General features: G+C 39.2%; 2 protein-coding genes across 2 annotated transcripts in view; one reads left to right on the top strand and one right to left on the bottom strand.

Moving 5' to 3' along the window:
* The first annotated feature begins 2,994 nt into the window (after positions 1–2,994).
* On the top strand, positions 2,995–17,486 carry LAMTOR3 (late endosomal/lysosomal adaptor, MAPK and MTOR activator 3). Its single transcript, XM_032401116.1, has 6 exons — positions 2,995–3,003; positions 5,021–5,132; positions 5,853–5,869; positions 12,941–13,090; positions 14,173–14,236; positions 16,622–17,486. The coding sequence occupies exons 1-6, from the start codon at positions 2,995–2,997 to the stop codon at positions 16,693–16,695; spliced, it is 426 nt and encodes a 141-aa protein (XP_032257007.1). The 3' UTR covers positions 16,696–17,486.
* A 5,286-nt stretch (positions 17,487–22,772) lies between these two features.
* DAPP1 (dual adaptor of phosphotyrosine and 3-phosphoinositides 1) overlaps positions 22,773–25,538 on the bottom strand; it is a 49,054-nt gene continuing 46,288 nt past the window's right edge. The window contains exon 9 of the mRNA XM_032400891.1: positions 22,773–24,494. Coding sequence (XP_032256782.1) covers positions 24,426–24,494 — 69 coding nt within the window. The 3' untranslated portion in view covers positions 22,773–24,425. The remainder of the gene's footprint in view (positions 24,495–25,538) is intronic.

Here is a 25,538-nt window from a genome sequence, read left to right as displayed (position 1 = left end):
TCTTTCAACTTGAGGACATAGTGGTATTTGGAGAGCTTGGAAAGCTATGCTCTCCCTTTTTTGCCACTCAAGAAGAATGAAAATCAGTATTTTCCAGGTCAACTATCATTTATGGATAGTTTTTAGGATGGAACGTGTTAAAATGGAAGTGGAGAAGGAGAAGCAGACCCCCCCCCCCCCCCCCCCCCCCACTGAGCAGGGAGCCTGATGCAGAGCTCAATCCCAGGACCCTGAGGTCATGACTTGAGCCAAAGGCAGACACTTAACTGATGGAGCCACCCAGCCGCCCACCACTTAGGCATATTGATTATTTTGAGCTGAAGGCACTAAGAAAACAGATGCAGGAAGGATTCTTTGACCTCCCCTTTTACCAAAAAACAGGTCATGAAATTTCCTGTGAGAAAGGTGCCCTCCCTCTACCAGGAAGAGAACATTCTTATCACGAGAGGCGAGACTGACGCCAAAATAGACCTGCACAAATAAGCCTACTAAAATAATCCTATCTTCCATTTGTTTCACCCATATGTTTCATAATCACTGTCCCACAATTTACTGTCCATTACCCAAGCCCCTTTTCTCATCACATCCCCACAATTTGTTGTTCTTTGTATAAAAGACATGTAACTTTTGGGCCTAATGACTTCTTTGGACCTTATTTCCTTCTGAATACTCCCATATACACATAAAAATATTAAATAAATGTGTATGGCTTTTCACTGGATAATCTGTCAATTAATTCTTGGGCCCAGCCATAGAACCTAAGAGGGTAGAAGGGTAGAAGTATGTTTTTCCTCACCTACAAGACAAATAAGCACTTCAGTTTAAAGGACCCCCCAGAACCAGTGTGGAGAAATAATAACCAGTGATGGAAGGGTGAAGTAATCAACTTGGCTGGAGTATAGGATTCACATTAGAATGTGTTCAGAAGTAAAATAGAATATGTTTGTGCCAGATTAAAGACTCAACTTTATCAGTCTGCAATGGTACATCACTAAAGATTTTTTTGAGCAGCAGTAATGTGCATTGTTTTGGGGAGGTTTATCTGGCCATTAGTAAGTGGCTATTGATATCATCTTGCTAAATAATGGTTTGAATGAAGAATTGAAAAAAATATATAGATGAAAAAAATCATTGTTAGGTTAGAAAAGCGGACACGAGGAACAAAAGATAGTAGTCAAACATGACACATGACTAGTAGAATCATGGAAACAACAGACACATTAGTAAAAAGGTTTATTGGAGAAGTTTTTGGAGCTTTTGAGTCAGAGCTGACTTCAAGACATGTATGTAGATGTATCCAACAACCGACAAGCAGCGGAAAATGTGAACCTAGAACTCTGAGGAGAGGTGCAGACTTAGGACTCACATTCTCAGGAAAATGTGGAAAGAGAAAAACAAAACCAAAGACAAGCTTTAAATGCCATGATCTAAAGAATTAGGAAACTAGAATGGGTGAGGACCTAAAGTAAGTAATGCAGTATCCCAGAAGCTAAGAAATCAAAGGGTTTAAATAAGGAAAAGGAAGCGAACTTCAATGATGTGAGTTGCTATGGAACCGTCAAGTTCACTTGTAATAATCAGGAGATCATTTCTAACAGTTGGGAGAGCTGTAGTTTACCGTTTCGTCTTCTCAAGGATAACTAGGAAATTAGTATCCAACTCTTCACCATGTCTTGAACTAGAGTTAATTCCTTTTGCTCTCCTACTTTTAGGGATTGGGAGTTGATGATGAGTCGTTAACAAGTTCCCGTAGTCTTCGTTTTCTTAGCACCTACTGTAGGTTTTTGTTACATGTGCAAACAAGCAAGACACCAAACAAAAAATAATATGGTTGCAACTTAGAAGGCATAGCCTTCCAAATCATGAGTCAACAAAAGAAGGTTATCCAGTATCTGCGTATGTTGAGTTGCACAACTAACTTTGAAAACTCCAGAAAGCTCATGGCTCCTCTATACAATCTAGACAAGACCTCGAGTAAGAGCACATGGGTGGCACCCTTGGAAAAGCCAAGGCAGTGGGGGACGTCGGGGTCAGAAAACTATGAAACTGGGACTTTTTTTTTTTTTAGATTTTATTTTTAAGTAATCTCTTCACCCAGCGGGACTGGAACTCACCATCCCGAGATCAAGTCATAAGCTCCACTGACTCAGCCAGCCAGGCGTCCCATGAACCTGGGACTTCTAGGCACAGGCAATCCCGCTTGCAGTTCAGCTCGTAAACAACACCCCTTCAAACTTTTTCATCTACAAGAAAAGGTCTTAAGATAACAGGCCTTGAAAAACTCATGAAATTTATGCACCCTCCCTACACAACAACTTCTCCTTGCATACATTTCCGGCAGGTCTTTTAGTGCCGGACGTCAGCCAAGGAACCCTCTTTTCACCGGCCTGTGTCCCCACGTCCCTACGTCTGCGCAGGCGCAGGAGGAAGCCCGCAGAGGGGCGGGGCGGGGCGCGCCCGACGCAAAAAGGCCTCCGCGCCTCCCCGGAAATCTCCTATCATCGGGCCTCGGAGGCGTAGAAAGTGCTTCCTGGAACACGGAGGAGGTCACAAATCATGTGACGACGGCTTTCCAAGGAGGCTGTCTGTCAGGCTGTCCCTGGATCTGCAGCTGAAGGAACACCGCAGCCCAGAAAGCAAGGTAACTCGAGCCGCTTTGCTCGGTATTCAGCCCGGGCCCGCAGGTGGCGCGGGCGGTGAGACGCAAGGGAGGGAGAGGACTCCCCTTCCCCTCTCCTTTGGGCCTAGGTCTTTGCGGGTGCAGGGTGGAGTGGACTGAGGTAGGGCATCCCAGCTACCGTCTGGGTATTTGGGAACTCCTGCCTCACTTCGGCTTCCCTGGTGCGAGTCCTAGAGCCGCGGATTCTTGCCTGTCCTTGATGAGAGCTGACCCCGCTTGTTAGGTTGGAGGTGGGAAGAAGTCTTGAGGGGAGAATCACCAGGAGTTTCTCTTTCAGGAGTGGAGATTGATCCTGCGGGAGAAAGGGGTTCGTCATGGCGGATGTGAGTTAACACACCCACACAAGAGGAAGGGGAGGGTGGGGAGTTCGGTGGAGGCCTACTGGGCCGGGAGAGGTAAAGCTTCCCAAGGAGAAATTTGTTTCCTTTTTAGCCCGCCCACCCCCACGTAATTTCTGTAGACTCTGGAGTGAGTGACTAATACCAAGAGATTTGCGGGGTACTTTCTGCCCACAGTGGGGGTGGAGGACGCTAAGGTGTCTGAGGTTGAGAAAATTGTATTCTTCCCACTCCCCAATCCGGCGGGCATAAGAGAGGCTCGGAATACCATTTGAATTTCTAAATGTTTTGCTGCTGTGAATCCACTTTTTTCCAGTAAGTGGTCATGATGTCTCTCTAGATTGATTGGAGCAAATTGAGATGATTTCTGACTGATACCTCTTTAGCACAGCAATAAAACCCAAATTGTAAGTTTAGGAAACTTAATTGTACTAGTTACTAGAAACAGGGAATTGATACTACTAATGTTTATGTGTCTATATTTTACATCCTGTTGTTCTTTTACTACATGCTGGGCATTCTTGTAAACATTGAACATTTAATTCTTACAACTTTTATGAAGTAGGCACTGTTACTGTCCTTGTGTTCTAGCTGAGGAGGCTAAGGCATAGAAAGATCAGGTTTTGCCTCAGGTTACGCAGCTGGTAAGTTGTAGAGTCAAGATACCAACCCAGGCAGTCTGACTCCAGAGTTTATGCTCTTAACCACTAGGCTGAATGATCATTCAACATTAATATGAACGTGATTTTTCTTTTTAGGTTTAGGAACTTTGTATGCCTTTATCACTCCATTTTTGAGTGTCTGCCATTAGTTCTTGAGAACTTATTCTCCAGGCACAGTCAAATCACTATATATCTATTGAGCATCACCTTGCGAAAGTTGTTGTAATAAGGGCTGTGGGTGAAATAAAGATGATTAAGGTATAATTCCTCTCCATAAGGTTTTTTGTTTTTGTTTTTTTTTAAAGATTTTATTTATTTATTTGTCAGAGAGAGTGAGCGCGTGTGTGCAAGCACACGAACGGGGGAGCGGCAGGCAGAGGGCAGACACTTAACCGACTCAGCCACTCCGGCATCCCTCCATAAGGGTTTTAAAAAATTTTTTTTAAGTATAATAGGCAGGTGATCATAAGTGTATATATATAATTGTGTGAAAATTCAAAAGAGAGGGGTCACATCTGGTTTGTGTTTATCAGGAAAGCTTATTTGGAGTATTTGGTGGTTGAGAGTAGCTCTAAATAATGAGTGGCAGTTTTTCTCAAAGTAAGATTGATAGAGAATTACTATTAAAATGAGTAGTGTAAGCAAAGTTTGAGAGATGGGAAAGGGAAAGATGTGTGTGGAGGAGCTGTGAGTAGTCCACTCTTGCTGGGGCTGAGTTATGTATGAGGGAGTGGTAGGAAGCAGGACTGTAAAATTAGGTGTAGACCATATTGTAGAGAAGCTCAAATGTTAAAAGAATTTGTAGAGAATTTATTAAACAGTGGAGAGCCATTTGGACATTGGTTCTCAACCCTGACTGCATAGGGAATCATCTGGGAAGCACCTCAAACCCAGGTAGAGAAGGAGAATAATATGGTTATTGGCATTGTGTAGAACTGTATGGGCTAGAAGTGGGAGGCCAGATTACCAGTTGGGAGGCCAGCACAAGTCATAAATAATTATTAAAGTGAACCTAAATTGTAATAATGTCAGTTGAAAAGGAAAGGAAGAGGGGTGCCTGCATGGCTCAGTCTGTTAAACGTCTGCCTTCAGCTCAGGTCACGATCCGAGGGTCCTGGGATCGAGCCCCACATCGGGCTGCTTGCTTAGTGGGGAGCCTGCTTCTCCCTCTCCCTCTGCCTGCTGCTCCCCCTGATTGTGCTCTCTCTCTCTCTCTGTCAAATAAATAAATAAAATCTTTTAAAAAAAGAAAAGGAGAGGAAGAGATCATTTTAAAAACATTTGACTTCACAAATCATTTAGAAGGTGAGGTTAGGGTTAAATGTTACTCTGTGTTTCAGACCTCAGTAATGGGATTGGTAGTGCCATTAGTGGAGACGAAGAGATTGAGGAAATCTGGATTTCACATGAAACATGATGAGTTGAGTTTTAATGTATGTGTTTCTTGCAGAGGTAAGATGGTGGTCCTAACATGAAATAAAATGAACATTCAGGTCTGGAGAATAGTAGGGATTAGAGGTTCAAAACAACAGATTCCTGATGTACCTCTGTAGGCCTTATAATTGATACCTGGATTGTCAATGAAATTCCCTAGGTGAGAGAGTGTAAGAGAGGAAGTAAAATAGTCTTTTATTTCTTTAGTCCTAATTATGTTCCATGCTTAACACTTGATACATGTTGTCATTTATCTTTAGTTATGAAAAGAAACGGAGTCTCAGAGAAGTTAATTTACCCAGGATTGTTAAAGTGATGTGAGAAATTTTATCTATAGACAAGGAAAGATGTTTATAATATACTCTCCAGTGAATAGGACAATAGCAACAGGATGTAAAATAGTATGAAAAATATGATCTAATTTTACAGCTAATATGTATTTGCTGTGTATTTGTCCAGATATGCTAATCAGTTTACATACATCTCAATAAATTTTAACGATAGTCTTATGACATAGGTTTTGTGGTTATCCCTTCTCAACAAATAACGAAACTGGGGCTTAGAGAAAAAGGTTAAATAACTTGTTCCAAGTCACACAACTAGTATCAAGAAGAAAAAAAGACAAGCAAGAAAGATTATGAGTGATGATTTAAAGTACCTGAAATGTGGATAGGACTATCTAGATAACCAGTACAAGGCATATTGTTATAATATGATTTTTTTTATATTCTCTTTCAGGACCTAAAGCGATTCCTGTATAAAAAATTACCAAGGTAAAAAATTACTAATTTATTATTAAATAAATTCTGCATTATATATGTTGATTTTATGTAGCATTTTGTTTCTGTTTATTTTAGACTAATAGTATGTGTATATTGTTATTTAGCATTTTCAAATAACACTAGGCAGCACAAGAAATGTCCTTTGAATTTGCAGATAAATAATATCAGGCCTAGAGAAATTGTATATGACTTGTTGTCTGAGGTTAAACAGCTCGTGAATGCCAGAGGGTTAGAACCCGTATTTCTTGGCACTTTAGAGTTTTTTCAAGTATACTAACATAGCAGTTTTTACTGGATTATACTTCGAAGAAGTTAGAGCAATTTTAAGGGGAAAAACCCTAGAACTTTCCTTTCCTTTAGTATTACTTTTAAGACCTAATTGCTGAGTCTGCATAACCCAAAAATGCTGTATGTAGACAGCAATCCATACTTGGAAAAATCGCAAGGCTTCTTTTGCCTGCACCCAGTCCATTTGACGCTTCATTATCAATTAGGCTCTGTGTGAAGGACAGCAAACTTCCTTTTAGATATTTTTGTGGTTCAAAGGACTTTGTCACTTTAGTTGTATTAAAATTCACATTTAGTTTAGTGTAAAGCTAATACCTTAGAGTTAAGGACAGGAGAGAGAGGAATACAACTTGAGACATCCATTTTCACATTCCAGCATAATTGAATAACCTTTGAGGTGTAATGTAGCAGGATGTATGGTGAGATCCTTTTTTTTTTTACTTCTTTTTTATTATCCAAATGTGTGAATTTAAAAAGGTTTTGGGTGTCAGTTTATTTCTGTAGGTAGGTAAAAAGAAGAAAAAGAAAAAAAATTCTCTTGTTTGGATTTTTGCCTGAATTGTTTGATGTGGTTTGCCTATTGACTTGTACCTTTACCCTGACTACAAACCAGTAGAAATTAATGGTATTATCTCCTTGGTTTGATATATGTATATTTGTCTGTAATTCAGGAAGAAAATACTGTTATATTCAGGAGGAAGATATTGAAGCATTAAGTAATTGTTACCTTTGTTTTCATGTTAATGTAATACTTAAATTCATTTTTACTCTCTTCCTTCTAGTGCAAACTAGAACACTGATTCTGTTCTCAGCCTAGTGATGAGCAGGCAGTCCTAGGTTTGCACAGTAGTGCAGGGCCGTAAAAATGACTGTACACGCTGAAACCATCCAAAGCAATTTTAGTAATCCCCGGGAAAAATGACAGTTGTTTTGTGATCTTTAGAAAATTTTGTCAAAACCTTAAAACCTCTTTTGTTGGTTCTATTTGAGGGAATGGAAACAGATGCTAAAAGCAGTATTTGTTTAATACACTGCAATTTAAAAACAGTGGAAATACTGAGTACTAGTGTTTCTTTCTTTGTAGAAAACTTCTCGAGTGTAGTTGGAACAGTGCCTACTTGTTTGCAGATACGGTGAAATAATACCAAAGGTATAACCTTAAGCTAAGGAGCAGGCATCTTTTCTGTGCCTTCAAATTGGCACACACTCCTTTCTAAGTTTGGATCAGCTTCCGCCATTTTGTCCTTTGTACTGTCGAGTCGGGTGAGGTTTTTTGCCCACGTCACTTCCCGTGGGATATCTTCATCCTCTTCATCCCAACCACTTGCCTAATTTCTGTCAGTGAGTGCACTTGCACAAACTTCCTCTGGCTGCACGTCTTGTGCACAACAGCAAAAGTGTCCACGTGCTTTCGGCCAGTTATTTCTTCTCTAAGTGTTTACTTTCTATTTGAATTTCACTTCCAGCATTGTCACCTTTCCTTCCTTTGCTCTATTTCATCTTGATTAGCCAGTTCCCTATTTCAGTTCTGTTTTTCTTTTTAATGTCATATGCTTTATTTATCATTGGAAGACAAGGAGATAACACTGTGTACTTGACTGTCCCTGCATACCCTGAGGAACAGATGCTCGGTGACCAGTCACCAACACACTTTGAAAGAAGTGATGTGGCTGGTTCCTGACACAGTGCGATCTGTCATTTACGAAGTTACTCACATGGTGATTTGTGTGAAGAATTAGTGAGGTTTGTACTGTATGCCAGTTACTCACTTAATATACCATACTTCCTGAAATTTGAGCCATGCTGTCAGGAGGAGTGGTGTTATTTATTTTTTTTTTTTTTTAAAGATTTTATTTATTTATTTGAGAGAGAGAGAATGAGAGAGAGAGCGAGTACATGAGAGGGGGGAGGGTCAGAGGGAGAAGCAGACTCCCTGCCGAGCAGGGAGCCCGATGCGGGACTCGATCCAGAGACTCCAGGATCATGACCTGAGCCGAAGGCAGTCGCTTAACCAACTGAGCCACCCAGGCGTCCCTAAATTAGGTCATTTCTAAACTTCCTTTCAATTCTAAGGTCTAAAATTATCTGACATATATGATAACCTGAGGTGGAAAATAAACTGTAAACAAAATGTAAAGAAAATCATTTAATCTTTCTTTGGTAAAGCTATTACAGCGTCCCTATAGAACTACGAACATCCACGTGATGGTATCTTAAGACACAAGCAGTAAAAATGGTCTTAATACACACTGACTCAGTGACATCATATATACTTAAAAAAGACAAAAGCTGAGGGGCACCTGGGCGGTTCAGTCGGCTAAGCGACCAACTCTTGATTTTGGCTCACATCATGACCTCAGGGCCCTGAGACAGAGCCCCACATTGGGACTGGGCTCTGGCTCTATCCAGAGTCGGCTTGTCCCTCGCCCTCCCCCTGCTGGCCTGCACACATATACATGCACTCTCTCTCTCAAATAAATAACTAAATTCTTAAAAAAAAAAAAAAAAAAGCTGAAAACCAGGCAAAAATTTTTTTCTTTTTTTAGGTTAACAAGCTCTTCTTTAGGTAAAAAAAAGTCTTGTTAGAGTCTGGTTAACTAAAGTAATTGTGAAGTTAAAAGTTTAAAAACTATCTTATTTCCAGTAAAGAAGGAGAAAATCAATAAAGATTCAACAAAACAATCAATAGATGTTAATTCAAATGTATGGAAGTTTATCCCCAAACCACTAGCAGTACTGATTAAAAAATAGACATCGGGGGAAGTCTGTGTGTATAATATATGTAGCTGCATACAGGCCCAGGCTCAGCACTGACACTTACTAATGTCTTTCATGCAACACTGGGCTTGTGATAAATCAGGCTTAAACTCTCGACGGTCACACAATCCATTTAACATGTAGTAAGTTATAAGCTCCAATCCAGTCTTCAACATACAAAAGCAAACATCTCCCCCCAAACTAAGACCGTCTCCTGGACTTATTAAAACAGCTTTTATACGCTTGCGTTCTGCACTACTCAGACCTAAACACGTTTTTATTCAAAAGCAAACATGACACTGGCATACAGGCACTCAGTTTTACCTTTAATAACGGGGACTCCATCTCTGTCTGACACAACAATAGCATGGAGCCCTTCAACACTAGAAAGGAAAAAGTTAAAATATTATGAAACATTTCATTTTCTCAAAATATGCACCTCAAAGTCATTCTGGGGATTTTCATATATATTTCCGAAAAACTATGTCAACTCAGTTACTGACCTCATAAGTCCCTAGATGTCTGCCAAAACTTCCAGAAATTGAATAAATGTGTGTATTACTGACATGCTTATAATCTTTGCAAATTTATACAATTTACTGGTAAAGATCTAAAACACAGATAATTCTCCATTATAGTTGCTAATTGTTTTTCCATTATTTATGAAAGTATGACAGGTTAACAGCAAAAGCTATAGTGACTGGTATCAAGTGCCATCAAGATATCTGTGGGTTATGAGCGCCTATAAAAGGGGGGTTGACTTAGACAAGTGGGTCAGGGAAGGCTCGTGACAGCTAAGCTGAGATGTTATGGCACTGGTCAAGAGAAGAGGGGCAGAAAGATTGTTCTAGCCTGAAGGAACACAATGGAAAGAATGAAGGTCATGTAGCAATCTTCTCAGCTATGCCTACCTAAGAAGCAGTAAGGGGAACGGTCAAGACTATAACCATCTAGTCCAGTCTAGGCTCTCCTACATTTACTATTTACACTACCCTGGGCCAGTTATGAAACCCCTGTTAGCCTCCGTTAACAATATGAAAATGGGAATAATTGTACTTATGTAACTATTGTAAAATTTAATAAAATAATGCATGTAAAGGCGAGGCTGGTACATAGCTAAAATTCAAAAATATTAATCATTACTAATTAGCATCAGAGTGTCATCTGCACACACTGACAATTTATTAGTGCAGTTTAAATATTAACTCATTAGAGAATTCCTAGAGCACAAAACTGAAGTGCTAAAAATTAGAATGGGAAAACATTCTCAAATTTTCAGCCCCATAATCTTGTAATATCCAAGACTGCTACTCAGAAATATGTTCAACGTTCCTACTATAACCCAGATTATCCATTCCTTATTATCTTAACCTTAACGTTTTAAGTTAGAAATGAGGAACAGTCATATTAAGATATTGAAATTAAATTTTAAAATCCCAGTGGCAAAAACTTTTAAGTTAGAGAAGTATTATTAAATTTTGAGAAAATGTTATAAAAACTACATTTATGAACCTCACATTAAAAGTAAGAATGATGAAATAACCTGTATAAACATTTACTGGTATTATTTTCTATTATCATTCAATCCTGGAATTATCTATAAATTAAAATGTGCTCTGTAAGGTTAATGTATAAAACAAATTCTTCTTAGTTAAAAACTAGGTTATATAAAAGTATATCCTACCGGTACTTGCACACACAATACTCTGTACAGTTATCAACAGGAAGAAAGGGCTTAGGATCACGTGTTTTGTTTTAGTTTGGTTTTTTCCCCCATAATGACCAAGGCCAGTTTGATTCAGACTCATTCATGACTTTTTCTTGAAAGTAGGCATTTTGTATCCCAAAAGCTAAAGGAATGAAGAAATAATATTGAACACTCACAAAGAAAAGTAGTAAAATGAATATTTTGATTTGTTGCTAGATGTTTGTAAAATGAAGGGATTTGGACGAAGGCAGCTTGGCTTCAGAACTATACCTCTCAATACCCGAGTCAGTTAATGGAATATGTTTTTGTTCATTTTTAAATTCCCTGCTAAATACAGTTCTTGAATTTGTATTTTTAAGTCTAGTTGTGACCCAAAGCAGGCTCAGGCTTTAATAATCACAACTTTTTGTGTTTTAAAATAACCAAATGTTTCATTATTATATGTATAAAATGAAGTATGATCTCTGATTACAAATGCAACATTTGCTTTTTTGGAATAAAAGTGTTTGTTTTATTAAGCTTAAGGTTTAGATGTCTGCAGAATATTTCATAACATTAACTTCCTTCTAGAAGTGCAGTGTACCTATTAATGCATCATGCTTATTTTCAACTGTTAGTAAAATCTACTCATGTTATTTTTTGTTCACTCTGTGTAGAATTGGAAACACCTTTTATATTTGTGACCTAATTTCTTTAAGTGGGTATTTTAAGTATGTGAGTAATTTTTCTTTGTTGGGCATTTATCTCTGTGAATCCATTAAAAAGAAAGTCTTTATTTCTGCCTCCTCTTTTGGTGCATTAGTTGGCACTTAAGTTAACTATCTAATGCACCAAAAGAGGAGGCAGAAATAAAGACTTTCTTCCACCACAGAAAGATTTTCATCACACTTTTACAAATACCCTTTTTACAAATATCAACTATGCTTCTGCTCCTCTACTTTGTTGCTAGTGTGGTATTTCCCTCCAATCCTACTGGTCAATTTTACCGTCCTTTCAATATGCTAAACCTCCAACAAGGCAGATACAGAGAAACACAGAAAGCCTTCACTTTGTACAGTTCCAATACGGACACATTTTAGTTCTCACAGTTGAATTAAATAACACTCCTGGGCGCCTGGGTGGCTCAGTTGGTTAAGCGACTGCCTTCGGCTCAGGTCATGATCCTGGAGTCCCTGGATCGAGTCCCGCATCGGGCTCCCTGCTCAGCGGGGAGTCTGCTTCTCCCTCTGACCCTCCCCCTTCTCATGTGCTCTCTCTCTCTCTCTCTCATTCTCGCGCTCTCAAATAAATAAAATCTTTAAAAAAAAAAAAAAAAAGAAATGACCTAATTTAATTCTTTCATTTTGTAAACAAAGATGGTCAAGTGCAAAGAATACATTGTTAGTGCAAAGTTGCACATGAGTCAGTGACAAGATAATAATAGAACCCATTATCTGTGAGGTTCAGTGTGCATTCTCACCCACCATAAAACATAGGTGGCCATGGGCAAGTAAGTCGCCTGCCTTTTTGCATTTACTCAGTTCTGTAATGAGGGCTTTGAACAAAATTAAAATAATCTCCAGCTCTAATGTTCTTTCTTAGGATCTCTGTGTTAAAGCTGTCGGTACAACTAACTCCATTCAGGCCTTCTAATGAGTGAAAGAGACTTAAAACAGACAGCCAGCTGCAAAATTATTAACATCTATAAGTGATACTGCTATAGGTTTTATGAGAGCAAACGTTTTCTGGAAGTTTTTTTCATGATTTTATTCTAGCTTGGCTCTCAGTTAACCAGAATATTCAGTTTATTAAACATACTGATTAATTTGTTTTAAAGTAGATATTAAGAAAATATAAATGTTTAGTATTCTTTAAAAAAAGTTGTGAGAGGGCGCCTGGGTGGCTCAGTTGGTTAAGCGACTGCCTTCGGCTCAGGTCATGATCCTGGAGTCCCTGGATCGAGTCCCGCATCAGACTCCCTGCTCGGCGGGGAGTCTGCTTCTCCCTCTGACCCTCCCCACTCTCATGTGCTCTCTCTCATTCTCTCTCTCTCAAATAAATAAATAAAATCTTTAAAAAAAAAAAATAAAAATAAAAAAAATTGTGAGAATCAGTATTTTTTCCCTTAGTTATGATCACTCAGTTTCTGATTGAGCAGTTTTTCTCATCTAAATTGACAAGACCCAATTAGTGATACAACTTTCAGTATTGTGAAGCATAATAACCCTTGTGCTCAATATTTTTACTGATTTATGTTAAAAAAAAAAGTGCAGTTAAACTTTATCATATCCACTGCATGATTTTTATTTAAGTCATTTGTATTTCCAGTGGCCAATGATAATGCCCCAGAACATGCTTTGAGACCTGGTTTCTTATCTACTTTTGCCCTTGCAACAGACCAAGGGAGCAAACTTGGACTTTCAAAAAATAAAAGTATCATCTGTTACTATAACACCTACCAGGTAGGTTCATAATTATTGAATGGTTACTTTCACCTATTAATATGTCTTCTATATAAAATAGCTTATGTTGTTATTCTAAATTTTAGTTTTAAAGTGTGGATGGCATTTTAAAATCTTAGCCTTCAAATTGGTTGTGTTGAATTGTAGTAATTGTCTTCACATTTTATACCAGGAGTTAATTAATGTGGAAAGCTAATTAAAAGATTTATTAATAAAATACATTATCCTAAAAAGGGAAGTCAGGTCACTATTACCTCCAGTAGATGGTGCCCTTAGCTTAACGAATGTGATTTCTCAAATAACACACTTTTTTTGTTGTGACAGATAAAAAATTTCCCTTGATGGTTAAATGATAAGTTATTGAAATTTGTTATTGCTGCTAATTCCTTCATTTGGTTTGGAAGATATATATCATGAGTGAGTTATTATGAAAGAATTTCATTGCTACATACCTCTCAATCTCTGGCTGCATTTTCTTGTCTAGAATAAATTACTGGCCTCTGCTTTAGAGCAGTGTTTCCCAGAGTTTGAGTCCTGTACTGCTGATGTTACACAAGTGATGTTTTTATTTTAAAAGTTCAAACTTTCATGTGTATTGGGCAAAAGATAACCAACGCTTTTGACCTTTAATTTCATCGATAGGGATTAGTTTGAAGCTAAGTTCTTTAAAACGATAGTTGATTTGAAGTTAACTTAAATTTAAATTAATAGTGGTACACAGGAAGCAGGAAAGTCATGAAGGTATAACTACTGGAATGAGACATACTGACTTCAGCCATTTAATTTAATTAACAAGTGTTTCTGGAGCGCCTACCATGTAATAATTGAGACACCGCTGGGCTCTGGGAGCTAAAGAGGTGAAGATAACATAGCCCCGCCTTGAGCTGTGCAGGCTGAGTGATGATCATGTCTCTAAGAGATACTCAGTAAGTCTCTTGTACGGAAATACTTATTTTTAGCTCTTTCATATTACATGATGGTAGGTACTATCTTACACACATTGGCCATTTACATAAAAGTTTTGGAAAGATTGAGGTATTTCATTTGAATAACATATTATTTAAATCGTACTTTCTTTTTAGGTGGTTCAATTCAATCGTTTGCCTTTGGTGGTGAGTTTCATAGCCAGCAGCAGTGCCAATACAGGTGTGTTTTAACTACCTTAGATACAGCTTTTAATTTCTTGTAACCCCATACAGTCTAATATGCTAGGGACAGTAGATTTAGAGTCCGAAAAGCTGACTTCGTGGCCCAGCTCCACCATCTAGGCCCTGGTCTCCAGAAGAGTAACGTCTGTGCAGTCTGTGTTCCCTAGCTGCACAGTGGAGCCGTGTCTGCTTTCTCTGGCTCGTGGCGTTATTTTCTAGTTCAAAGGAGGCATTTTGTGGGTAAGTGACCCTTGAAGGTAGAAAGGAGAATCTAAATTATCTTCACCCCTTGAATGCTACATCTTGTTCACATTAAAACAGCTTAAGAAAACACAAAAAGAGTAGAGAAGGTAACCAAACACATGAAATGGTCAAGGATGAGTTCAATTCTTTTTTTTTTTTTAATTTTTTTAAAGATTTTATTTATTTATTTGACAGAGAGAGAGAGAGAGCGAGAGCAGGAACACAAGCAGGGCAAGTGGGAGAGGGAGAAGCAGGCTTCCCGCGGAGCAGGGAGGCTGATGCGGGGCTCGATCCCAGGACCCTGGGATCGTGACCTGAGCCGAAGGCGGACGCTTAACAACTTAGCCACCCAGGCGCCCAGGATGAGTTCAATTCTATGTAGACCCATCTGTTAAGAGTTTGTAAAATCTTCAGTGATAGTGGGCAAGATTAATGTGATTGAAAATTCTAAGAGCGGGACTTAGGATGAACTTAGATGTGTTCTTCCTAAGGGTCGAAGAATTTGAGAACAAATGTCAGGATGCTGTACTTTCTGTAGCAGATCGTAAGATCCCATTTTATCCAGTAGCCTTCACTGGATATTTATGTTTAAATCAATGACTGTATTCTGTAATTTATATACTCCCTTTTGGATAAAGTGGGATTTTTTTTTTTAAGTCTTGTCTTCTTTAGATTTGGCTGCCATTTAGAACTGTTATGCATTCTTTTTCTGTTTTTTTCTTTCCAAGTTGTTTGAGCAAGTCAGTTTCCAGTTATGTCACTGAAACCTGTCTTTAGATTCCTCATCTTTAAAATGAGGGGTTTAGATTTGATGATCTAGAAGGTTTCTTCCGTTAATGTTTTGAAGCTGTAAAATGCTCTATATGAAAACACTTTGTAAATTATATAGGATGGCAGTGGTGTTGATATTTAAAGTATATTAAACCTCAATTGTGATAAATCACCATCATGTACTAAATCATCAGTTGTTATAAATTTTGATAATGTACAGAATTATATTTTAGTATCTAGAACATTTTTTTTGAGGATCCCAGATGCTTTTAATATACTATGAAATAGAGGAAGATCTTTGAGCATAAAACAAACTAAGATATATAAGATTATATCTTATTATATATTATATAAGATATATAAGCTTTTCACTCTGGTAAACTAAGGAGAAGCTAGATATGCTCATTTCTAGACCACTTTGTCTCCCAGATTCAGCACTGAATTTTATTTTATTTTTTTTAATTTCTTTTTTATTTTATTTTGTTTTGTTATGTTAATCACCATACATTACATCATTAGTTTTTGATGTAGTGTTCCATGATTCATTGTTTGCGTATAACACCCAGTGCTCCATGCAGTACGTCAGCACTGAATTTTAAACATGGAAGTGTATGTTTTATACTCCTACCATTCATCTTTAAAATTAATTTTTTCACTTGAAATACCCATTTATGCTTTCGCTTCACCGAATTTATAAAATAAATTTATAATATTTCTTTGCTCAAGGTTGAAGCAGGTGGTCTACCTCTATTTTGATAAAGTCCATTAAAATTTGTTCAGGAAAAATGTACCTTTTTAAGTAAAAATCTTGTATCATTTCTGAATCAGTACAGATTTTGTTTTTGTTTTTTTTGTGTTTTTTTTTTTTTTTTAAGATTTTATTTATTTATTTGACAGAGAGCACAAGCAGGGGGAGTGGCAGGCAGAGGGAGAGGGAGAAGCAGACTCCCTGCTGAGCAGGGAGCCCAATGCAGGGCTCAGTCCCAGGACCCCAGGATCATGACCTGAGCCGAAGGCAGTCACTTCACCAGCTGAGCCACCCAGGCGCCCTCAGTACAGATATTGAAACAATAAAGTATAAATTAAAGTTTTCCTTTCAAAACTAACAAAATTACAGTGCATATAATTCATTTTATATCTTCTAATACATATAAATATTTTTCACTTACTTTAATAGTAGATGATGAAAAAAAACTTCATAATGAAAAGAGTTTTTAATTAGTTAGAATTACAGTATTTTGCTTTATTTTGGGGGAATAAAGATCTTGTTTACTTTTTAGTAACTAAATTTTGACAGGAGGAGGTCTAAGTCAGAGACTTTTTCAGGAACATTTTTCTGATGTTCTAATTTTCTTAATCTCTGTTTTAGGACTCATTGTCAGCCTGGAAAAGGAACTTGCTCCATTATTTGAAGAATTGAGACAAGTTGTGGAAGTTTCTTAATCTGGCAGTGGTTTTGATGTACACTTTGTTTCCATTATAACAGACAAAATATCAGTCCAGCAATCTTTAGACCACAACAGTCCTTGTATCCATGTACTCAAGAAAGGGCCCCTTTTCCCACCTGACACTAAAGAAGGAGCCCATAGATATAATTTATGGACAGATTGATTGTTGTCTTTTCTTGTTTAGGGTCTTTTCTTGATGTAGTGAGATCTGGGGATACCACAGAGATGGTTCAGTACATCACAGCTCCCATGGAGTTAGTCCAGTCACAGATATGCATGAGATACTATTCAGTGGGTCAGAACCAAAATGGTACTTTGATCCACTTGAGCCATTAAGTGCTCCCTATTATATAGTATGCCCAGGCCTGCAGAATTAAGCAGACCCTTTTTATTGTGAATAATAATGAGGACATATTTTTCTTTATATTTTATTTCTTTGCATTGAGTGTGAGGAAGATAAAATGGCTTAGTAAAAGTAATAAAATCAGTACAATCACTAACTTTTCTATGTATATATTATTTTGCAATATAGATGATATTACTAATTGACTTGATTATTCTCAGAGGGTGCTGCTCTTTAATGAAATTGAAATGATAGCTAATGGTTTTTTTTCTCCACTCTGCTTTCTATAACCAATCAGTGTTTTAATGTTTGTGTGTTCTTTATAAAATTTAGATGTGATTTTTGATTGGATTCTGCTTCCAATATCGGTATGTATGTAAACATGGTCGTACAGCCATTTTTTTTCATACATGAGTATAAATAAAATAGTATTTTTTAAAGTATAGTTTGAGCACTAAATAGGTTTCTTTTCCGGCTTCTTTCGAAAGTTTAAAGAATATAATTAAGTGAAGTCACTCTTTCAACTACATGAATAAGCAGTGAGTGTTGCTTATAGATACTAGTTTGGAGACTGTTTTACCTATGTCAGTTGGAATGCAAACCTCATCCATGAGCCTCATTTAATTTCTACAAAAGAAGTATCTCGGTTCTAGAATATGCCCTTTATATTTAGGAAGGCAGTCCATCATTCAGAGTTGTTGGTTTCCTCCCACGTTCTCTGACAATCAGAGTTTGTCACTGGTGGAGTTCAGTGCATGTGCGTTGAACACCTGGTGTGTGCCATGTGCCAGAGCTGCCACACTGCGGAACTCTAAGGAGGACAGTTCACATCCTATTTCTGTGCTCCAGGGGAGCCTTTCATGTGCAGCATGTGAGTGCTCTCCCTGGATCTGTGCAGTGAGGAGTCAGCCAGCACGGGTGCCCACTTGTTTGCTTCTCCTTCCCTCCCTCCTCCTCTTCCCCTCTGCCCACTTCCTCTTTCTATACAAATATGAAACTAAATTGTGATACCTTCCTTTAAAGAATTTAGAGCTCGGCAAATAAAAACAGGTATAGGAAGTGCTGTGATAAAAGCTCTAGAAACCCAGAAAGGGGGGGCATTGAAATTGGGCAAGAGCAACAGCCTTTATGTGGACATAGAGGCAAGAGGGCATGTTTGACCCGCAGGGAGCTAGAAATAGTTCGTAAAACCTAATAATGCACAAGCTGCGCCCGTTACAACCTAGAATTATCCCCAAAATAAAATCAAATCTAGAATTCCTATTGTCTGGATTATTACTGAACAGTATCCAGGAGATTGTTGCTAATGTGCAATGTAGAACTTTAATTTCAGGTAAAAATAATCGTATGCCTAAAAAATCCCAGGAAAGGAAACTATCATAAATGGAGATACGTTTAACCTTTGCATGGTGAACACTACCTTTGCATGGTGAATACTGCTGCTATTGAAATTTCTGTTTGAAGAAGATAGATAAATTGCTCAACAGTCTATCTGGAAAAGTAAGTAGATGAAAATCACTAAGAACTGTTTTCAAAGCTAATGTAAAACTAGATGAACTATTATTTTTTTTTTAAAGATTTTATTTGTCAGAGAGATAGCGAGAGCAGGAACACAAGCAGGGGGAGCGGGAGAGGGAGAAGCAGGCTTCCAGCTGAGCAGGGAGCCCGATGCGGGACTCAATCCCAGGACTCTGGGATCCTGACCTGAGCCGAAGGCAGATGCTTAACCGACTGAGCCACCCAGGCATCCTGATGAACTACTTTTAAAAGGTAGTATAAACTTGATAGGTGTACAATTAGTAGACAGATCAGTGGAACAGACTAACCCAGAAACAGACTTCAGTACATACATGAGGACTTAAAACATTTTGAGGAGGACATAAGTCAGTGGAAAAAGGATTATTCAGTAAGTAGGACAGGCATTTTTTAGCCTTGCTGGTAGAAGTGCATATTGTTATATACCCTTTATATAGGACTGTTTGGCAATCTCTGTGAAACTTCCAAATGCACATAACTTTGGCCTAGGGTATTCGGATTCCCCAGGGAAACAGAACCAGGAGGATACACATTTTTTATCACGTGTAAATATAAATGTTACACAAATATAAAAGCCTTACTGTGAGGAATTGGCTCTCATAATTGCTGGAAGCCGAGAACTGCCATGGGCTGCCATCTGCAAGTCGGAGAACCAGGGGAGCCAATGGTGTGAATCCCACAGGGCAGATGAGATAAGATGTCCCAACTCAAGGCAAACAAAAGCGGCAGATTACTTCTTGCCCCAGCTTTTGTTTTATTTGGGCTTTCAGTAGATTGGATGATGCCCACCCCCACTGCAGAGGGCAATCCACTTAGTCCACAGGTCGAATGATAGGAGAACATCCTCACAGACACGAAATAATGTTTATTTGGGCACCCTGTGGCCAGTCATGTTGATGAAAAATTAGTTATCACACCCAGCAATTCCACTTCTAGAAATTTCTACTGATACAAATGGACATGTGCAAAATTACATATTTGTAGGTCTGTATTCATTGCAACTTGGTGATATCAAAGGAGTGGAAACAACCTAAATATCCCATCATGGATAGGGTGAGCCTTATGTTCTGTGCTTCCTAACAGTACCAGGTTATACCTGCTATTTTTTGTGTAATTATTAATGCTCCTTTTTTTTTTTTTTTTTAAGATTTTTATGTATTTTAGAGAGGGGAGAACTAGAGGGGGAAGGAGTAGGAGGGGAAAGAATCCCAAACCGACTCTCTGCCAAGCCCACGGTGGGCTCCACAACCGTGACCTGAGCCAAAACCGAGAGTGGGTCACTCAGCTGACTGAGCCACCCAGGCGCCCCTATGAATGCTCCTTTCAACTCTCAAGTGTCCCACTTTAGATAAGGAATTACTTAGTCACCCTAATCATAAAGGACTGGTTAAATAAATTACTGCGTTTGCCCAATGGGAAAAAGAATGGAGAAATGCTTTAGTTACTGACATAGAAATCCAAGACATGATGTTCGATGAGAAAAGCATGGTGTGAAATTGCATGGTGTGCTGCAATTTATATATAAGAAAAAATACACGTGTACATTCATGTTTGATTGTATATAGTAGAGAAGGATCTGGTAACACTGGTAACCTCCAAGGAGTGGAGCTAGGTACCTGGGGCACAGGGATCCCAGAAATGAGCCTTTTCACTGTAAACTGCATTGGTGGTTTTTGAATTTTTCACTTCAAAAGTCATAAAATACTCCGGCAAACAAAATCGTATGGTGATGGGGTATTTGGAGAGGGAAATCGTATCAGTCAGGGACTGCCAAAGAAACACAAGCAGGAGGATAGATGTGTATGAAATGTATTTCACTGGGTTATGTGATTGTGAAGGCCGGGGTTATCAGTCACCCCGGCCAGGAGGCTGGGCCAGAAGGCTGGGCAACCTCAGGCGGGAGCTGAGCTGCAGTCTTCAGGCAGAAGACCCGATTTCCTCCTGGAAACCTCAGTTTTGCTCTTAAGGCCGGCCTTTCAACTGACTGGATGAGGCCTGCTCATATTACAGAGGATAATCTCTTACTTAGATTCAGTGGATTGTAGATGGACGTTAAGCACACCTACAGAATACAAAGCAACATGTAGATTCGTGGTCTATTGAATAATGGGGGACTACAGCCTTGCTAAGTTGACACCTAGAACTAACCTTCACAGTCTGCCCTTGTCAGCTTGGCATCATAAGACATCTTCCTAAAGCACACTTAGCCTCCAAATAAAGTCAGTAACCAAGTTGTATTTCTGTGATCAAACATCAAACAACTAACCCACATATAGAGAACATGTTTACTCTCCCCAGAAGAGGATGCAAAGTCCTTGGGTGATGTTCACTTTTCTCCTTCGTATATTACAGTTTAAATGCTGTGATGTAAGGTTAACCACATTTAATACATCTTATGTTAGATGATAAGAGGATACAAGAGGGAAGAAAAAAATTTTCTTAGTGTGTATTTATAATACATACTTGTTATGTACACACAAAACAAGGAAGAAGTGTAATAATCACAGGCCTTGTTTCTCAACTGAGTATGTAGCTGTAGCTGATGTTTATAACTGCCTTCCATTACCCATTCCATACTCCCTCTGCCCTCAGCGAGCACGTCAGCTGGTCACGGCTCTGCCTGTGGGGTGACCCAAACCTTTATTCCTGAAGAATCCAAGCCATTGGTTGTCCTGCCTTAACTGAACTGTAGTTTTCCATTGACTTTAGTCACAGGACTCGGTGGCAATGAGATCCCCTAGAGGTCGTGCTGTGTTGTGAACGTACTCTTCCCTCCGTGGTGCAGTCGCAGCCCTGTTCCCCCCTGGTAATCCGGATCGGTCACCCCGGCCGGTACAGCCATTCCCTTCCTTACCTGTTGTATCAGAGACAGGAGCCCAAAGTAGCTGGTAGCAGTCTTAATGTCCTGTTGAATAGATCATTGGTGTGTCTCCTGGTGGGAGCATTCCTCCCTTTGGAACAAGAACCTCTAGACTAGCACAGCCTAAGAACTTGGGGACACCACCCCAGCCTAGCTAGGTACTGCCCCCCACCCCAGGGAGTGTTGTAACTGAGTCTTAAAAAGTCCGTTCCACCATTCTGTCGGGCCTGCTGCTTCAGGATGATGTCCCGGGAACATGGTAAAACCAACAAATTCCATGAGCAATATGAGAAATCTATTGCCTCCAAAATTCAAAGAGGCCCTTTAGGTGTTGTGCCTCTTTTTTGGCTGTGAAAGGGGCCCGGTGCAGCAAGTTGGCCTTCACCTCAGAAGAGCGCTCTTGAGCTGTCCCATACCACCGGAGCCCTAGAATTCCAGTGAGGTGGAAAGCTCCCGAGTTTTTGCTGAATTTATTTCCCACCCTCAGACAAATGTCTCACCACTAAGTCTAGAACAGTTGCTACTTCTTGCTCCTTAGGCCTGATCCGCATAATGTCATCAACGCAGTGGACCCATGCAATGTCTTAGGAGAAATGCGATCAAGGTCAAGGGCGGTGGGGACGAAATTATGGCATAGGGCCGAACTGAAGTAGGATAAACCTCCGAGGTAGGACAGCGAAAGGTGGATCGCTGGCCTTGCCAGATAAAGCCAGCTGCTTCTGGTAGTCTTTACTAACAGCAAAAAACATTTGCCAGATCAACAGCTGCATGTCAGGGACCAGGGGCTATGTTAACCTCCTCAAGCAACGGAACCACATCTAGAACCGTAGCTGCAGTGTAGTCACCACCTGATTGATAATCCACGGTCAGTTCTCTAAGATCCATCTGTTTTCTACACAGGCCAAATAGGTGGGCTGCATGAGGATATGATGGGAGTCACCAGCCCTACATCCTTCAAGTCCTTGATGGTGACACTAAGCTCCGAGACCCTTCCAGAAGTGTGGTATTGCTTCCGGCTTACTCTCTTCCTAGGCAGAGGCAGTTCCAGTGACTTACGTAGTATATGTTATGTTGTCTTATAGGTTAGCTTGACCTCTTCATGTCAGAACCCCTCCAAAAATGACTCTGTCCCTGCTGAGGTGTACTCTCCATCATAGAGCTTTGTGTGCCTCACGGGCAGAATTTGTCTTACTTCCATACGTTATCATGTATGTATGTATTTGTTATCTTTTCCTTATTTAACTAAGAACTCCCTCAGGACCGGCACTATCTCTAACGGAAGTGGGTTCTTCGTGGCCATTTATGACATTAATCAGTCGTATTTCTTTTTAAATTACAGATATTAAAAATGTATTTTAATAGCAAAATATTACAGGCACAGCAAAATGCTCTTTTTAATAAACTTAACCGAAGAATATAAATAAACATGACATATTTTACAAAAGGTTAAGAACGGTATTACCTACACAAAGAAAAACTCTTGGTTCTAAGAAAACAAAACCTAAGCCTCACATCTCAGTGAGGATTCATTTGCAACTCCTTACTTGGTGAACCTGACAGAATACATTTTAACTTGACATTTGCTTTATCTCATATGATACACACATAACAAAATACATTAAAAGCCTTGATGAAATACACAAAAATGTAATATAACTTCTGAGTCCTGGCTGTTTAAATAACAGAAGAAGCTTACTTATCAAGGTATGCACTTGGACTGCAAAAGCAGTGTTGTATCAGAGCTTTGCACCATACTCTTTTTTATTTTGGGGTCTCCACTTTTATCTCCCTTCAAACGTCTTACCTAAAAAAGCAGTATTAATAAAGATAAGGGAAGGGGTTAGAATCTATGAGCTCTGGATGCCAGCATCTTGTTTCCCGATTTCAACCCCCTTATTCTAGCTTGAAAATATGGTGTAACACATCATCATATATTTCACGTGGATTTAGTGTTGCTCCTTCAACTGGCAACAGAAGTTGCTCCTGAAGAAGGGCTCAGGGTGCTCGGCGATCTCAGTGCAAGGGGAATCTTACTTCCCCTGGGCCAACAGGGACAGCTCACCCTGGGGGCGAGATTGGCATAGCGCATTCTTCTCTGCTTGAGAAGTCTCTCCGTCTGTGTGCAGAAATGTTGGATGCAGACAACTTGGTGCTTCCAAGTGCTCTATTATTGTTATAGTGATAATAATCATGCCAATTATTATTATTAAACTCCAAGTTATCTACTATTTTATTCCCTTCCCTCACTTTGTTTTCTTACTCTTTAAAATGTTTCCCCCTCCCCAAAATGATTAAGAGATGTTTTTTAGGTTTTACCTTTCTTTATCTTTATCATCCTACCTGATGTCCTACAGGACATTTAGTTCTCACAGGCTTATTATTAGAAGGGAAGGCAGGATCCACTAGATTTCTGAGCCTTTAACGAAGGGAAAATAAATAACCGCGAACATTTCCCATTTTAGTTTTGGAAATTGTTTTGTTTTCTGTATTAAAAAAAAAAAGCAAAAACAATGCACCCCCACCCCCAGTCTTTGGTGTTTGCTATTTCCATATGCTTTCTGTAGAAGCAGTCAGAGGACACAGCTGTCCCCTTCCCGGTGGACAGCAAGACCCGGATGTTGATGGGCTGACCAGGATGCAGAATGGGACTCCAGGCAAGTAATGTCAGCTAGCTTGGGGACCGCAGTGAGGGAAAACAAAAACCCTTGATCTTCTCTGGCGCACTCTAAGAGCGAGCACGCCTGGGCTGGTGGTCTCATCGGTTTCCATCAGATCGGTGACACTTTGGTCTTCTCCAGGAGACGACAATATCTTGAAGGGCAAGCAGTGACCTGTGAGTCTGCAAATGTGGTGGGTTCTGAAAGGTCCAAATCCGCATCTGCTTTTATTTGTTTTGAAAGAAAAATCCTCAGCTTTCCTCCGGGTCACAGCGTCAGGGACCATGCCACCCTGCTCCTGGGTCAGGGCCTCCTGGGTCAGGAAAGGTCTACTTAAAGATGAATGACCGAGACCGGATTGTGCCTTCCCTTTGATCGAGCTGCTTTCTTATTTGAGACTGTAATAAAGCAAACGCACATGGGTATTGACTATTGAGCAATTTTAAGATAATGAACTTAGTAGATATTAAATAAGACCTGCTGTTACTAAGGACACCATGCAACTATAAATTAATCAACATGTGACAATTTTCAGTATGGTTTTCTGTATTTTTCTCAGGATAAATATTGTGAGGTCGTTGCTAAAACATGTGCAAGTTGGGAATCTAAATTTATTGATAGGGAAAAATGTTTATAATACATCGTCAGTGGAGTGCACAGGTAAAGAACACGAAAGAATGATTAATTTTTTGTTCTTGAATATTTATTTGCACAGGGAGAAGTCTGCAAGTGTGTGAATTTGATATATTTTTGCCTTAACTTTTCCTCTAATAATGATGTGTCACTTGCATAATTACAAAATACGAAGAATAAAAAGTTGACTCATATCTGAGCAAATGTTTCACGTGGCAAAATATTTCCCCATTGAATATCAAATACATTGGGGCTATCTCAAAATGAGTGGTATATTTATTTGGATTTCAAACTGAGAAGATAACCAAAAGCAAAAGTCCCAGCATCTGGAAAAGAATACTCAAGAAGTTTCTACATATCAGCTAATTACATAAAAACAGGAAAAATTGTTTACGTTCGAAAACATCAAGGGTTTCAAGATGGTATTTATGGAAAATTTTAGAAGCTTTAAGGACAAGTTCTTGATTAACAACTCACTAAGTTGCAAACACATACACAAAAAAAATGTATGAGACTGGTAAATTTTTATAAGCACTTTTTCTCTCCCCCCTCCACCCCTGGGAGGTATATAGGAAGCAGATCAAATAAACTACATTTTGTCCTTGATCTTCACAAAGTAACACACTGCAAGCTAAGTTAAGTTCCTCCGGCAAGCTTCCTTCTCTGACTATTTAAAAGGATTTTCTACTATAGAAATACGTTAACTTTCCTCTGTCTGACCTTCTGATCCCACATGTCCTCCTCCAGGCAAGACTGGACTGACCAGGCTGCACACTCAACGAAGACTAATGTACTTGAGGGCCTGAGGC

The sequence above is a fragment of the Phoca vitulina genome, unplaced genomic scaffold (assembly GCF_004348235.1).
Source record: "Phoca vitulina isolate PV1807 unplaced genomic scaffold, GSC_HSeal_1.0 scaffold3, whole genome shotgun sequence".
In the NCBI taxonomy this organism is placed as follows: Eukaryota; Metazoa; Chordata; class Mammalia; order Carnivora; family Phocidae; genus Phoca; species Phoca vitulina.
The sequence above is the reverse complement of the archived record's forward strand: the minus strand, read 5'-3'. Positions and strand labels throughout refer to the sequence as shown.

What these genes read in the sequence shown, in the direction of transcription:
- LAMTOR3 (XM_032401116.1), top strand. An exon ending in GTTACTATAACACCTACCAG is followed by an intron (nt 13,091 to 14,172) that starts GTAGGTTCATAA and finishes CTTTCTTTTTAG; the next exon opens with GTGGTTCAATTCAATCGTTT. An exon ending in CAGCAGCAGTGCCAATACAG is followed by an intron (nt 14,237 to 16,621) that starts GTGTGTTTTAAC and finishes TCTCTGTTTTAG; the next exon opens with GACTCATTGTCAGCCTGGAA.